Raw genomic sequence first — 16,087 nt, forward strand, 5'->3', positions numbered from 1 at the left:
GCACCGCACACGGCTAAAAGATCAACTGATCAACTTGTGTGTCTTGGGGTGCCCCCTGTCCCCGTATATAAAGGAGCAAGGGGAAGGCCGGCCGGCCTTTGTAGGGCGCGCCAGGAGGAGGAGACTGAAGGAAATATGCCCTAGAGGCAATAATAAAGTTATTATTTATTTCCTTATATCATGATGAATGTTTATTATTCATGCTAGAATTGTATTAACCAGAAACATAATACATGTGTGAATACATAGACAAACAGAGTGTCACTAGTATACCTCTACTTGACTAGCTCGTTGATCGAAGATGGTTATGTTTCCTAACCATAGACATGAGTTGTCATTTGATTAACGGGATCACATCATTAGGAGAATGATGTGATTGACTTGACCCATTCCGTTAGCTTAGCACTTGATCGTTTAGTTTGTTGCTATTGCTTTCTTCATAACTTATACATGTTCCTATGACTATGAGATTATGCAACTCCCGTTTTTTGGAGGAACACTTTGTGTGCTACCAAACGTCACAACGTAACTGGGTGATTATAAAGATGCTCTACAGGTGTCTCCGAAGGTACTTGTTGGGTTGGCGTATTTCGAGATTAGGATTTGTCACTCCGATTGTCGGAGAGGTATCTCTGGGCCCACTCGGTAATGCACATCACTTAAGCCTAGCAAGCGTTGCAACTAATGAGTTAGTTGTGGAATGGTGTATTACGGAACGAGTAAAGAGACTTGCCGGTAACGAGATTGAACTATGTATTGGAATACCGACGATCGAATCTCGGGCAAGTAACATACCGATGACAAAGGGAACAACGTATGTTGTTATGCGGTTTGACCGATAAAGATCTTCGTAGAATATGTAGGAACCAATATGAGCATCCAGGTTCCGCTATTGGTTATTGACCGGAGACGTGTCTCGGTCATGTCTACATAGTTCTCGAACCCGTAGGGTCCGCACGCTTAAAGTTCGGTGACGATCGTAATTAGGGTTTTTGTGTTTTGATGTACCGAAGGTTGTTCGGAGTCCCGGATGTGATCACGGACATGACGAGGAGTCTCGAAATGGTCGAGACATAAAGATTGATATATTGGAAGCCTATATTTGGATATCGGACTCGTTCCGGGTGAAATCGGGATTTTACCGGAGTACCAGGGGGTTACCGGAACCCCCCCCCGGGGGTTAATGGGCCTACATGGGCCCTAAGGGAGAAGACGAGGTCAGGCCGCACGCCCCCTTCCCCCTTGTCCGAATAGGACAAGGAAGGGGGGGCAGTGCCCCCCTTTCCTCTTTCCCCCTTCCCCTTTCCTTCTCCAACAAGGCAAGAGGGGGGAGTCCTACTCCCGGTGGGAGTAGGACTCCTCCAGGCGCACCCCTAGGGGCCGGCCGCACCTCCCCCCTCCCTCCTTTATATAAGGGGGCAGGGGGACACCCCATGACACACAAGTTTATCTTCGTGATCGTTCCTTAGCCGTGTGCTAAGTCCCTGAAATCAGAATTACCAAGTGCACCACTTTACAAGCTTGTGATAGTCACCACACACATCACAAAAATACATGGGTTGCACCTCTGGAAAGATGACAAAGCCCTTAACAAAACATATGTAGAGCTCATGGGCATATCATGCACACATTAATCATGGCAAAAATGACAAAAAGCTAAATGGAGTAGCAGATCTGACAATTATCTCAAGTAGCCCTCTTCCAACAGCATTTCGGGCATCAAGATGAACTCAAAAGAAAATCATGCAATGGAAATAAATGATGTACTCTCTGAGATGAACATTTTGATATGCTATATGCCCAAATCGGAGTTACGGAGGCAAAGTTACGAGGCCATGAACATGAGCATATGGATCTGAAATCTCGGGGACTTAGAAGAAAAACAACCTCGCGGATCTAGGGTTTACTGTTCACGGCACGCGATCTACTATTCATCCGCGATGAAACCGAGGTCGCCGGCGAGGAGAGGAGGCCGGGTGGCGGCTTGCCGGCGAGGAGAGGAGGCCGGGCGGCGGCTTGCCGGCGAGGAGAGGAGGCCGGGCTGCGGGGCGGCGGACCCGGTCGCGGGGCGGCGAGGCGGCGAGGGAAGGCGACGGGGCGCGGCTCCGGGCGACGTGGAGCTCCGAGGCGGCGATGGCGCGCGGCGGCGTCGTGGCGGCGGCGGCCGAGGCGGCGGAGCGCGGCGCCGGCTCGGGAGGAGAAGGGCGGCGGCGGGTGAGCCCCGCGTCGGGCCGGGAGGGCCGGGGACGGGCCGAGCGGGCCTGGCGCGGCTGAGGCGGCGAAGTGGTCCGGGGGCGCCACGTGGCAGCTCCCGGTTGGCGGCGGCGGAAGCGTCCGGCCGGCGCGGAGGCGATTTTTTTAGGGTTAGGGACGAGGGGATCCGGAATTTCGGGGAGAGACCTATATATAGACATAGAGGGAGCTAGGATAGTCCAAATGAGGTGCGGTTTTCGGCCACGCGATCGTGATCAAACGATCTAGATGATGGAGAAGGATTAGGTGGGTTTTGGGCCAAATTGGAGGGGTGTTGGGCTGCAACACACACGAGGCCTTTTCGGTCCCTCGGTTAACCGTTGGAGTATCAAACGAAGTTCAAATGATACAAAACTTGACACGCGGTCTACCAGTAGTAAACCAAGGCCACTTAGCAATTCTTGATCCAATCTGGAAATGTTTAATCCCCACACACGAAAGAAAGGTAGAAATGACCACCGGAGGAGAACGAAGTGCCGGAATGCAAAACGGAAAACGGGGAAAGTGCTCGAATGCATGAGGTGAACACGTATGCAAATGCAATGCACATGATGACATGATATGAGATGCATGACAACGACAACAACACACGGAGACAAAGACCCGAACCCGAGAAAATAAAATAACTTAAAGCCAGAAACGGCAAGAGTTGGAGTACAAATTGGGAAAGTTACATCCGGGGTGTTACAATATTTCCTCCTCGTCGTCGTGCGATGAATCGTCGGAGTCGCAAAGGAAATTGTGGAAAAAGAACTCGTCGGCGGAGTCCATTTTCATACCTTGGCAAACTGTCGAACAGCTTGCGGGCGTCGAAGAAGGAGACGGTCGGTGAGGGGAGACGCGGCGCCCACAGACCAGCTAGCTGCCCTGCCGGCGTCCGACGAGGGTGACAGCGTCCGGCGAGCGTGCCGGTCGGATGTGGCGGGGGTGGCGAGGCGTCTTCTTGGTCGCGGGCAGTTGTGCGATGGGGGAAGCGGCCCCGGCGGCAAAACGGCGGCGGTGGGCGACTGGGGGCAGGGGCGCCGTGCTGGGCGGATGTGGAGGCGGCGGCAGCTGGAAGAGTCGCCGGCAAAAATGGGCAACGGCGGCGGTGACGGAGGAAGCGGGGCGAGGGTTGCTTGTTGGGCGGGGGGTGAGAGGGGAGGCCAATGTGCCACAGAACAGCGGGCTCAGGGACAGGAGTAGGCGAGCGCGCGCGTGTCCGTCGCGTGTTCGCGCCGACGCAAATCGGGCTTAAAATGGACCGGGAATGGGTCGCCCGTGAATGAAAAACGGACGCACGTCCGTTTGGGTCGACGCGTTGAGTCGCCTTTTCTGTCCCCGCCGACCCAAACGAACGGCCGCGGACGAAATGGGTCGCCCCATTGAAATTGCTCTTGTTTATCAAGATCTTACAAAGTAATATATCAAGATATTACAAGGTAATATATTAGTAAGTTTGACACATAGGAGAGTTGTTCCGCCGCGTGCCTTTCCAATTCCCAGCGGCGCGTCCACACACGCTGTCGAGTCAATCCCCGGTCGATATCCACATAAACCTTTTAGGGCTGTTTGGATAGTGCCCGACCTAGCCTCACTGGCGTAGCCAGCTCGATTTGCTAGGGTGGTCCGTAATAGAAATATTTACGTAAGTATTGTTTATTTTCAAAGAAATATTTTTTACTACATTATACACAAGCTATTGGGGAATTCCAGGATGGTTCATGGATCACCCTGTCTACCCCTGGCTACGCCACTGCCTAGCCTTGCCAATGCAAGGCACGCCAATTATTTGGCGGACGTTTTCATCGCACCAATTCGCCCAGCAGTTGGCGCAAAAAATGAATGTCTTGCCACAAAGTTGACTTGGACCCAAAATTCGGCCTTTCATCCAAACGAACGTCCATGTCGCGGGTCAACGCCAAAAAATTGGTCGGGCAGTTGTTAGATCTCATCCAGACAACCCCTTTAGCCGCCGCACGCAACTCCGGGTGCGGCGTCCACCTGCACTGCTCCTGGATGTCACGTATGTCAGATTTGTAGTTTCAGTTGCCGATACTGCTTACAGTTCGGGCCAAATCCTAAGGAAAGCTGAAAAGTGATGTTTGATGAGCCTGCGTAGTATTAAATCGGACAAATTTTCAACGTTCTTGAGGAGCCTGTGGACAATTTGGGTCCTCTTTCTTAATCCTATTTGGATTTATATTATATTGTGCCAATCCAACATAAGTCCCCATCTCGCTCATGATGATCTGTAGGTTTTGCCTCTTTGCTAGTAATCTTTGCAGCGTATGTTGCCACGGTGTTTTTTCTCCATAGATGAGTTTTACTCCCTTTGTTGACATGCATCTTATCTTAGTTAGGTTGCATCATGCTCTCCCCTCTATCCACTTTCTTCATGGACAATCCAGCACTTGTTCCTTAGTACAAGCATCATGTTCCGGATTCTCATCTTTATTGTTGGAGCCGGCCCCAATACAACAAGTCATTTATGTTTTGTTTCTGGTGAAAATCAGCTTCCTTTGCATCAACGTATTGGCCAAGTGTCGAGTGTCTTTGAGTTCATTGATTCCACCTCGATCTCCGATGTCGACAACAATTGTTGTTGGGGTGTGGACTTGTTGTGCTACAATACCATTGTATCCTCTATCTAGACCATTCAGATTGTGTCAAGATTCGTGCTATTCTTATATAGAAATTTCTCTTTTTTGTTTCTTCCAAAGAAAAGAACATTTGACGTTGAAACTTTGCAGGTTAATTATACACAAGTGACACTTTGTATAAAATGTTTCTGGTTTTTTCTTCTTCTTTTATGAAACATAATTTTGTCGAATTTCAAATGAGCTGTATCATTTTTTCAAATGTATATTGCGCCAAAAATCCGAAAGCATTTCTGCACATGATAGTACTTGTCTGATGTTGATCTGCAAAGTTTTGAGTTCCAATGTTCTTTCGTCTGGGAGAAACAAAAAAGATAAGTTTGATTGCACAAACTTTGATGCAAAAATGGAAGGTGTGGACAAAAGGTGCAGTGGTATGATAGTACAATCACAACTTTCCCATGTTGTTAATGTGTGAAAATAGTTCGGTGAACTAATGATGGCATGCGTTTCAGACTATCACATCCAAAAAGATAAAGATAAAGATGGAAGAGCTTCCCCGCGGTACTCGTATCTTCTGGTAAATCTAGTAGTTAGCAGCAAATATTGAGGATCAAAGATTGCAAGTTATACAACACACATATGGAATTTGGCAATCTAGCAATGCCACACTGAGAAAGGTTAAGACACCATAAATATTTTGAATTTAAGACATTGTTATGGATAATGGAAGGAACACAAAAATGCAACGCTCTTAGTGACATCAGTCTTAACTCCTATGTACATCCCTAACAAAGTGTTAACATGTTGTGCCTTTCAATAATCCATTGATTTGTTCTACTAGAGCCCGTGTAAAAATCTAAATGTGATGGGTATCTTTCATCCATGCCCTCTGTTGAATCAAGGCCTGCATGGTTGTGCATTCGTCTGTGACATCTTTCGGTAGGTCATACATTATGCATTTTACAACAAATTATCTTAAACCTTGTCCCACCATAAAGAACTTCCTTCACTTTCACATCTTGGAGAAAGGATCTCCAAACCAAATAATTAAAAATAAATTATCCTTTATGTGATAAATCCATTGCTCCGTCCTCTTGAATAAACCATTTGCCATCCATGGTTGGATCAGCATGTCTCCATGTCCCAATCCTTGGGGGACAATGAACAAAAGGCAAACGTTTGCTTCATTTCAGATGACAAGTGTCTATAGCTCAGTTTCAGCATCGATGATCTCAGCTTTGCCGCAGGCACTATCCCCAATATTGCTTTGTTATGGCCTCCCATTCATGCACTTGTTGTTTAGAGCGCATTAAGCCACCAATCATCTTGATAACAAGAGGCGGCCCCTGCATTTATTGACAATACCTCTACGAGTGCTACCAACTCTGTTGGCTCCTTTACACCATTACTAAATGCTTTTCTGAAAAACAATTGACGTGAATCATCTTCACTCAGACATGTTAGCTCATGGGGTTTAGGGGTGATCATTACAAAGGCCACTTGTGGGCTTCAACATGTGACCACTAGTACGTATAGCATTTCCTTTTTCACCAATAGAATACAAGAGAAGTTTCAGACCATCCTCCCACATTCTCTTGTCTTCATTCTAATCGCCATTGAGAACAAGGAGAAACCTTCTTTGTCAAATAACTTGGTGAAGTTGCCTTCGCAACAGCCATGGTGTTGGGAATATCGCGAAAAAAAAAATGGATGGCCAATTCAATGACGCATTTCACAAGGTCATTGGCTTCAAAGTTTTCTGACATGGTATCACATGATCAATAAAAAAAGTTGACTGTCGTATGTGCCAAGCATTTACTATAAAACAGCACGGACATGACCACAAAGAGAGTGATGAAATAAATAACACAAGGGGAAAGTGCTCTTGTGAGCTCGAGCTCACACACGCTTTTTAAAAAAAATCCAAGAAGCTACTGAAGAAATTTGAAAAAAAATATATGGCAAAAACATTGATGTGTTTTTTACACGCTTGCAATTTTTTGTGATGGGATGAAATTCATTGATGTCTAGGCAAAAAAAAAATCGCTGCTTCAAACTGCTTCAAAAACAGTTTTTTTTTCTCAGACCAGACGAATGTCATTCCATCGTGAAAATTTGCACACTTGACTGTAGCAAAAGGGTGCATGTGAACTCAAACCCAAACTACATGTCCACACAAGAGCCGATACTTGCTTCTACGGACTAAGAGCGGGCAGGCGTACGTATGTACACAAGGGAAGAGACGGTGGCATGACATGGCGTCCCAAAACAAAAGAGCAGCAGCCTAATGAGTAATGCGAAGCGACAGGTCCATGTATTCTGCAGCTATTACTACATGTTTGCACGTTAGGGATTGGGTGAGGGGCGGGAAATGCCAAAGTGTGGATTAGGAGCTGCTTGCTTTGTGCGAAAGCACAGCTGCACAGGCTCAGTCATCCGGAGTGACGACTACTTGGCTTGCAGGAAGGGCAAGTCAGCAAGCACAGTCCATGCAACCCTCCGCTGTACCTCGGTACGGCGCGGTCAATTGAGCAATCTGTCGCAATTCTCACTAACAAGCGAACATTTATAATGGATGCTAGTTTTGTATGGGGACATCATAATAGAAGAGCTAGTACTCATCTTCGGCACGTAACCACGGACATTCGACACAATCAATTCAAGTGTGCACCACATACACGGTTGCAAAACTTCCTCAGTATTTTTCTGATTCTGGGCTAGGATTTCAGGACAACTTGCCAAAATAAGGTAAAGAGCAATGCAGGCAGGCACTGCTATAAAGCAATGGTGCACAGCTAAATTTTGAATAATGAATTCAGCAGCATCTTCAGCCATTTGAAACCAAAACGCAACCAACTTGGACATGATTTGCCACTTCACCGCCCATTAAACCAATCGAACAACCTACAGTCAGAAAAATTGAGTATGTCAGCTCCATGCTGAGCTCCAAACAGAAAGCAATTGCACATTCGCTACTCCCTCCGTTCCAAAGTATGTACACGACAAGTAATTTGGAACGGAGGTAGTAGTATTTTAGCACCAGACAAGATATATCTCTAGACAATGTCAGCAAAGCTAAATCATTAACTATCTCGCAAAGGTGACTAAAGATAAAATGCTACTCCATCCGTTCATCAATATAAGATGTTTTGGATATTCCAATATCGACTGTATACGGACTGAAATGGGTGAACACACTAAAACATGTTATTCATTCAATTCACAAAAATGTTAGAACATCTTATATTTGTGAACTGAGGGAGTAGCTAACAACACATGTATGTACTTTAATCACGACATTATTATAATTTTTTCAACAACTGGACAATTCCACATATTATCTGATTTATACACTAGGTAATCAAAAGGCATTGCTTCCATTTCGTGCTGTCCTTCTAGTAAATGGACAGTGTTTGCTGTTTTCCTGCCTGCTCTTGGTTGGTGCAAGACATGAAGATGCAAAGTTCCAATTATTTTGGGTATCTACTACATTCTGGGGATGGAAATTTCTCAAATAAAGTAAATCTAGAAACGCTAAATCTTTTAGATTAAAACTAACAAGATTAGAATGCTAAAATAGACCGAGGTAGTATTAACAGTAACCATGAACGGTTTCAAAAGGGTCTAGGTGATCACCGAGAAACACTTTTTACATCAGAACATATGATCGTACCTCAAGACAAGCTACCAACTTATCTTCTTGAACTGAATTCGGTCCCAGCAGATCTGAAATACAGGAGTAATTTGCAGCAGATGAGCAATAGTATACATATCTGAGCTTTAACATCAAATCTGGAATAGACCATACCTGCCCTGTTGCTTTCCTCCATAACCATGTCTGGCACTTGGGATTTTTTCATGTGTTGTAGGGGGACCAACTCGTTCATGTCTTCCCCCATTGGCAGCAGCTGTGTGCCTCGATGACTGCCCAGCTCGAACTTCATCAGAAAAGCCATTCGCTTGGTGTTGATTGCCAAATTTAGCTGTATTAGAGCCATTTCCTGATGGCATTGAATTTGAAGATCTGGAATCAACAACAGGTCCTCTCTTTTGACGAGTGGTGTGTGCCACAGGAGTAACAGCAACTGAAGGCAGCAACGATGAGTAAGAAGCAGATGATGCAGCCGCAGCAGCAGCAGCAATTTTAGCAGCAGCTGTTGTAGCTGAAATGATCTGTTGTGCTCCTTCACGAAGGTGAATGAAATCTCCCTCAATCACAAAAAGCTGCAGATGCAAATTGGTTTATCAATAATAGAATATTAATACACTGACAAAATGTTTGACGAAAGTAATGCAGGGAAAATAAACCTCATTGTGACTAGCCACAAAATCATCTAGCTTCCCATAACTTTTCTTATAGTCATGCCAATGAAGAGGGGCCAACATTTTCCCAAGCCTATTTGGCAGCTGCAAAGAATGCGCAAGAATCAGAAAATGTTCCACTAAACAAAAGCAAAATCACAAAAGTGGCCACTCACAGTTGAACTTATCCTGATTCGGTTATCAGATCCAGCAGGGACTGCACGAACAATGCAGGCTAGCAGACATCTTTCATCTAGAAGGACAGGCTCCTTTGGTAACAGTGAACCCACACCACCACCTGCGGATGTAAGTGTGTCGGACTGATTCACAACATTAGACTTTAACTCTGGCGCCATATTGTTCATGTGGATCTGGGTTGTTGACCCAGCAGAATCTGAAGCTTGATTCTGCTTCCTAGGTACATGCTCCACAGGCTGCTTGCCAGATGCAACTTTCTCGCCCTGGTTGTACATACAGTGTGAGTGATATAAGAGGCTTACACATCAATCGAATTTTATTAAGCAAACAATAGTAAATGCTAGATAGAAACCTTTGATTCCGATCTTTCTTCTTGGCGTTCAAACTTTCCAGTAGAGCTGGCATTCGAAGATGAATCATGGGCTTTTTGCTCTTCATTGTAAAAATGTTCGGTAACATTGGATTCCATGACCTGTAAACATTTCTTTTTTTACTTCAGCAAGAATTGAATTAAGAGGAAAAGATTAAAGGACCACAAACAAAAACAAGTAAACAGACTAACCTTTGGTTCTTGAGTTGATTCAGCAACCACACTCGTGGAACGTTGTTCTTGCTCGCCATGAGCTGTAAGATTCTCTGGATGGGTCACCTGACTCTGCCCAGACGGCAGCTCAACATTGTTGCTAGCAGCTGGTTGCAATGCAGCTGGCTGTAATGCATTCTGATCTGATTGTGATGGGTGATAGTTTGTGGCATCAGGTGTTTGTGAGGCAGCTTGTGCTTCCTACATGAAAGGAATCATTTCAAAATTAAGGCAGTGTCACTGTCAGTAAAACAATGATACAATAAACAAAGTGCTTGTGAGTATAATAAATTACCTGTTGATTAGGCCAGTGCATGGTGGGTTGGATTGTAGGCTGAAAAGTACCAAATTGAGGAACACCAGAGTTGGGTGAGGCTAAAGATTGAGGAATGCCTTGAGGATGCAGCATATATGAATGCATCCCAGCCATCTGCCCAGGAGGAACAAAACCACTTAGTCCCAATAGTGATGGAACAACAGGTACAGCATGGGCATTATTTCCCTGAAAAAAAAATGAAAGCATGCTTAGGAATTATTCATAAGCAAAAAAATAGAACAATCAACAAAACCAATATGACAGTCTAAATAAAAATACTAGGGGGAACAGGAAAGAGTAAGAAACACCGACACACAAGGTAGTCACGGTACACTAAATAAAGTAACGCAGCAAATGTTGAACAATATTTTGTATCATTGGTGACACACTGGCAACTCTACTGAAGTTGCTCAAAATGAGTATATAATACCTTAAAGGAGTCATTTGTGGACTGATTTCCATCTGCTAATGCACTACCATTTGCAGCCATGTTGCTTCCCTTGCTTTGAACATATGACGCTTCAGCTGAACCCTCCTGAGCAGCTTGCGAAACATCTTCTTGTTCTCCAGTACGGTCTCTTAACTCAATAAGTTCTAGCTGGAGTCGTTGTATTGTATGCAGAAAACCTTGCTGCATTTCAACATACTGGGGACGAACAAGAGAGTCAAGTAAAGAGAAGGCTAATATTGCAGAATGAACAACTGAACCATGAAATACCACAAAAAGAAATTCATAGTAGCGCAAATGAGACATGAGTAACATAAAGAAGGCATCTACTGAACAACTGACCTGTTGCTGGAAAGTGGCCCAACATTGACCAAACTGATCAGTACGCTCACGCAACTCAGCTTGTAGTGATTGAGACTGCAAGATATCCATTTCTTGAACTCGTGTAATCCATGCATGAGCATCCCTCAACTGTTCATCTTTATAAAGAATGTTGTCTTGAGCAACCCTATGCTGGAAAAAATAAGATGTTCATTCGTGAACGCCTGGACATTAAAATGCCTGAACGCTAACGCTGGTAAAGAAATGTCCCCACAAACAAATAGCATATTTCATTGCTCAGGTATGAATATAACAAACTAACACAACCAAAATAATGCCCAGGAGCCGCTCAACACAAGATAATTTTTATTTCTGTACCAAGAATAGGATATGGGGAAACCCTGCAATTATAAACGATGAAATATTGGAAACGGGGGTAACATCCAGCGCATTCTATTATGATGTTACTGCCATGCATACATTTTAAGAGACAAGCATGTTAATTATTACAGGATTATATTCATTTTATGACACTGCCATGAAACAGTTATTAATGGAGATCAAGCAAACTATGATATTGTAATCCATACACAATCAGTAAAAATGTTTTTGGTTTTGATTTAATGGAAGCTTACTACATAGTGCATGGATCATCGAAAATACAAATGAAAACCAAAAGGGTAGAGAAGAATACCTGTTCCTCTAATGCAAGATACTGGCTTTCCTTTTCTCGCAGATGTTCTTGCAGATCATGAATTTGTTTAAGATGTTGGGCTCTTTCAGCTTCAGAATTATCACGCTCCCTTCTGCACAAAATAATAAACCATCAGGCATACACTTTTTGGGTTATAAATTGAAAAAAAGGCAGCAAATTAAAGTATGTGGTGGTTTGGTTTTAGTCAAAAAGGATGAGATCTGGTGATGTAGCTTGACACAACAGCAGACCGTAGAGGAATTGTATAATTCTGATGCATGATCATTGATCTATTACTCTGGATTGATGCTAGGAAGTTTCAAGGTGTGCAACTTCACAAATGTATTTCCAACTTGAGATATTGTTCCATGCATAAACATCTACAAGGTACCAATGATACCTGAAACTTGCGATTTCCTTGGTCTGTTCTCTAAGAAGATCCTGATTAGCCCATACCTGCCGAAAAGAACAAGGCAGCGATAAATAACATAAGCACTCAGTGTTAATACTGCAGAATGTAACAGTTAAGACCACCAACCGTTTGATGGTCAATCTTCAAAGCATCCAATTCCCTATGTGTATCATCCAATTTCATTTCCAGCTCAAGAATGTACTTCTCACGTTCATGTAGTTGTTCCTGTTCAATCTGGACATTAATTTTGTTTCACACGGCAAGGGCAACACAGGGTCTGCATCAATTATATCATAAGGTCTGAAACAACTCAAGGTAACACCCAAGAAAAGGTGTGGTTGAAATCAAACTAGAAGGCTAGATAAGCTAATCTGAAGCTACCTTGCATGAGTTGCATCCTACTGCCTTCGAATCAAAAAGGAGGGCTCACATGCTTCTTGAAATTTAATTTTGACCACTAATCAAACCAATAATACGTAGATAATTTAGGTTGAAAATTATATCATTGGAAAATTCTTTCGGATACAGAAGCAATGGTATAAATTTTGTGACATGTAACCTACATTTTATATTGGTTAAATTCATGGTCACAGTCAAATCAAAGCATGTGCGCCCTCTTTTTGAAGTCAGGGGGAGTGCCTATATAGCAGTAATGAACCTACATATGTACATCACGTAACTATCTTAAGAGCATTAAGCCATTAACCACCATTCAATTTTCCTCATCAGCAGAAAACCACACAAAAAATGTGAAAAATACAAATACAAGAAATGAGTCCTACAGAGCTACACCAGCTCTGTCAACATAAACAGAACTAGGCTCTTGGAGAAAACCAAAATGACAGTGAGCTACAGCGCAACCACCTTTGGTGGTAGCTGTCCTGTCTGCCAATCATGGCTCTCAAAATAATCAGTAGCATGTACTACTTCCCAAGCAACCACTAAACAGTATATATCATGCCGTCTGCAATTAACAAAGTCAGAAGTTCGTGTTGCAGCCTAGTGAGTAGGGAAACACCCAGCATATAAAAGGGAAAGAGACACAACCTTGAGCTTTTCAGCTGCTACTAGATGCTCCTTGGTAGCCTCCCCAAATCGGCGCTGCACCTCAATGATCTGTGGGTGGGCGATGGCCTGTGCACGCAGGTCGATCTCCACCTGCTGCAGCTCCTCCCGCTGTCGCACGATGCTCTGCAGGCGCTGCTGCAGGATGTCCTCGCTGAGCCCACCGGTCCCATCAATGGTGATCGAGCAGAAGTCATCCAGCCCTCCCGACTCATCCTGCACCAATAACCCAATCCGCAGCCGGTTCAAACCACGCCAAAATCAACCAGCGCCAAGTGCAAAAGCACACGTGCATTGCTGGGAGGGGGAAGATATCGCGCGCGCGCCCACACACCTGGTAGATGGCCCTGCCCTCGGACTGCGCCATCTTCACGCGCTCCGCAGCATCCTAAAGAAAAACAGAAGAAGACGGAGACGCGGCGTGAGTAAGGGCAGCATAGACAGACGGACGGCGATGAGGGGAAAGAAAGGGTTTTTGCCGCGCGGGTGGACCGACGCGGCGCGGGGACGACCTCGGCGCCATTGGTGCGGAGCGGGGCGTCGGGGACGGCGCGCCACTCCTTGCGCGCCGCCGCGGCCTCCATTTCGCGTCGCGGTCGGGGTGAGGACCGGCTCCCACCGCGCCGGATCGGGATCTGGCGGCGGGGCTAGGGTTTAGTCCCCGCGGCGCGGTCCGCCGTGAGGAATCCCGAACGAACGAAGCGCGGCTGGAGGCCGATGAAGGGGAGGGGGAGGAGGCCTGCGGGGCTAGGGTTTACGCGAGCTTGCGGATGAGGCGATCGAAAATTCTCGGGGGGGATTTGTGCGGGGCGTGCGATTTGGGGCTTGGGGGAGGGGAGAGGAGGCGGCGGAATGGAAAGCACGGGGAGTGGAGACACCGAGAGGAAGAGCGTGTCTTTGTGCTTCGTACCAGTAATCTGGTGGTGGGGTCATTCTGTCAGGGATTCAGGGTCACGACCGCGGCCCGTGACATATTTGTGCCATGTTGCATGATTGCCTCTTGCCTCTTGTAAGAAATGTTTATTATTATTATTTTTGCATGGTAATACGTGCCTCTTGCCTACTACTCCCTCTGTACCAAAATAGTTGTTGCTGGAGTAGCTGAAGTTCTTAAACACCGACCTGAAAAACTGAAAAAAAATAGTAGTTAGTCTTTGCACAAAGGAACATTAGCCAAGAAAGAAAATTACAATTATGATCGAAGAATCCTCTAAGGCGCGCTGGATTCAAACACTAGCCAAGAAAGACATCTAGGACTACACATGCAGATGCAGAGGGACGGGCGACAACAGGTGTTGGCACTATAGTCCATCCAGCCAAAGTCCAAGGCGTGCTGGTCTCAAACACGGCAAATGGGTCGAAGGCGTCAAGGCCCAAGTGAGCAAAGAAACTACCAGCATGGTTTCTGACCCAACTTGGGCAACGGTCATTTCCTTTAAATAGCTATCTGTAGGTGAGGTAGAGGTTGAAAGGAACTGGACGGCGGCTTCGGATGATGTTGTACTATCTCTTGTAGTTGTGTGGATTGGTGGGCGGAGCTACAGAAAACTCAATTCCCCATTCGATTTGGAGATGAATCCTAGCACAATTTTGTAGATCGAGCGAGTGTCTTACAGTTGGTATCAAATTCGGTGGTCCTGGAGCCTCCCGATCACAACTACAACACACGGTGGCGGCATCGACGTCAAGCGGTGGCCATGGACAAGTTATCAGATGAGGGGTGCGGGGTCTATGAGCTCCTCCGCGCTGATTTTGCGTCCGGTCTGATTCAGCAACTCAAGGATCAAGGTGTGACTCTCCTTGGGGCTATGTGAAAGATGATTGAAGCCAACACCGAGCTCTGAATGGTTTGATTTTGGCAAGGGTTGATGGTGTTTGTGAGGGGATGAACATGGAGCTCGAGCAAGTGCATGCGGAGCAGGTGAAGGACTCTGCGCCAAGGATGGAACGGTCATCCATAGTGTGCTCGAATGGTTCAAGGCATTGGCAAAGTTGCTTTTGGTGGTGGCGGAGTTGAGCCGGATTTCAGAGGAAAAGGTCAGTCGTATGTTCCCCTCTGTTTCGTGGTGTGCGTTAATTGCAAGTATCTGCTTGATGCTTATTCCTTTAGAGTTCATTATGATTTGCCTTGGTTTGATGGTTCTAACCCTCGTTTGTGGTAATCTCTTTGTGAGGGTCAGTTCAAGTTATGGGGAACTCCATCTCATCGATTGATTTCATTGGCAACAGCGTAATTCGAGGGTGTGGCTTCGCTTTGGCTTTGAATCGATGCAGCGTGGGCAGCCACATGACACTTGGACTGAATTTTGTTGTAGTTTGCATAGTCGCTTTGGCCGAAATCAACATCAAACACTGCTCAAGCAATTGTTCCTAATTTCTCAAACTAGCATGGTGGTCGATTTGTGTTGATAGATTTGTTGATTTGTATGACTAGTGATCCGCATATGAGGACACTTGATACGTCTCCATGTATCTATATTTTTTTTATTATTCCATGGTATTATACTATCAATATTGTATGCTTCATATGCAATTTTATATCATTTTTGGGAGTTAACCTATTAACCTAGTGCCAAGTGTCCGTTTCTGTTTTCCCCTATTTTATTGTTTCGCGGAAAAACAATACCAAAGGAAGTGCAAACACGATGATACTTTACGAGGAATTCTTCTGGACCACAAGGGACCCTAAAAGCTTCGGGAGGAGACCACACGCCTCACGATAAAGGCACAAGATCACACGGCGCGCCCCCTGTGGGGCGTCTGAGCTTGTGGCCCCCTCACAACTCCATTTGACCTAATTCCAGGCCCGTAAATTCCCTAAAATCTAGAAACCAATAGAGCAAGACCCGAAAGAATTATTCTGCCGCCGCAAGCCTATGTTCTTCCGTGATCCCATCTGGAGGCCTCCGTCGG

At 45.4% G+C, this 16,087-nt stretch overlaps 1 protein-coding gene across 2 annotated transcripts; it reads right to left on the reverse strand.

The window, feature by feature from the left end:
- Positions 1–7,435: 7,435 nt before the first annotated feature.
- Positions 7,436–14,030, reverse strand: LOC123152260 (uncharacterized). Of its 2 annotated transcripts, none has more exons than XM_044571849.1 (16): positions 13,687–14,030; positions 13,509–13,562; positions 13,157–13,390; positions 12,236–12,334; positions 12,098–12,153; positions 11,698–11,806; positions 11,025–11,195; positions 10,665–10,880; positions 10,214–10,420; positions 9,898–10,119; positions 9,688–9,807; positions 9,314–9,598; positions 9,144–9,242; positions 8,644–9,059; positions 8,509–8,561; positions 7,436–7,739 (listed from the first exon to the last, which is right to left on the reverse strand). In XM_044571849.1, the coding sequence occupies exons 1-15, from the start codon at positions 13,756–13,758 to the stop codon at positions 8,528–8,530; spliced, it is 2,394 nt and encodes a 797-aa protein (XP_044427784.1). In that variant the 5' UTR covers positions 13,759–14,030; the 3' UTR covers positions 7,436–7,739; positions 8,509–8,527. The 2 variants fall into 2 exon arrangements, with proteins under 2 accessions (XP_044427784.1, XP_044427783.1); XM_044571848.1 differs by having other exon boundaries at positions 11,698–11,809.
- Positions 14,031–16,087: the final 2,057 nt, after the last annotated feature.

This window comes from Triticum aestivum, chromosome 7A (genome assembly GCF_018294505.1).
Source record: "Triticum aestivum cultivar Chinese Spring chromosome 7A, IWGSC CS RefSeq v2.1, whole genome shotgun sequence".
Classification (NCBI taxonomy): Eukaryota; Viridiplantae; Streptophyta; class Magnoliopsida; order Poales; family Poaceae; genus Triticum; species Triticum aestivum.

Bases quoted from the DNA above. Each gene is read 5' to 3' on its own strand.
- LOC123152260 (XM_044571848.1), bottom strand. From the start codon at position 13,758: ATGGAGGCCGCGGCGGCGCGCAAGGAGTGGCGCGCCGTCCCCGACGCC. The intron at 12,335-13,156 runs GTTGTGTCTCTT...CAGATTGAACAG, and splicing joins TAGCAGCTGAAAAGCTCAAG to GAACAACTACATGAACGTGA. The intron at 9,243-9,313 runs GTGAGTGGCCAC...CATTCTTTGCAG, and splicing joins GAATCAGGATAAGTTCAACT to CTGCCAAATAGGCTTGGGAA.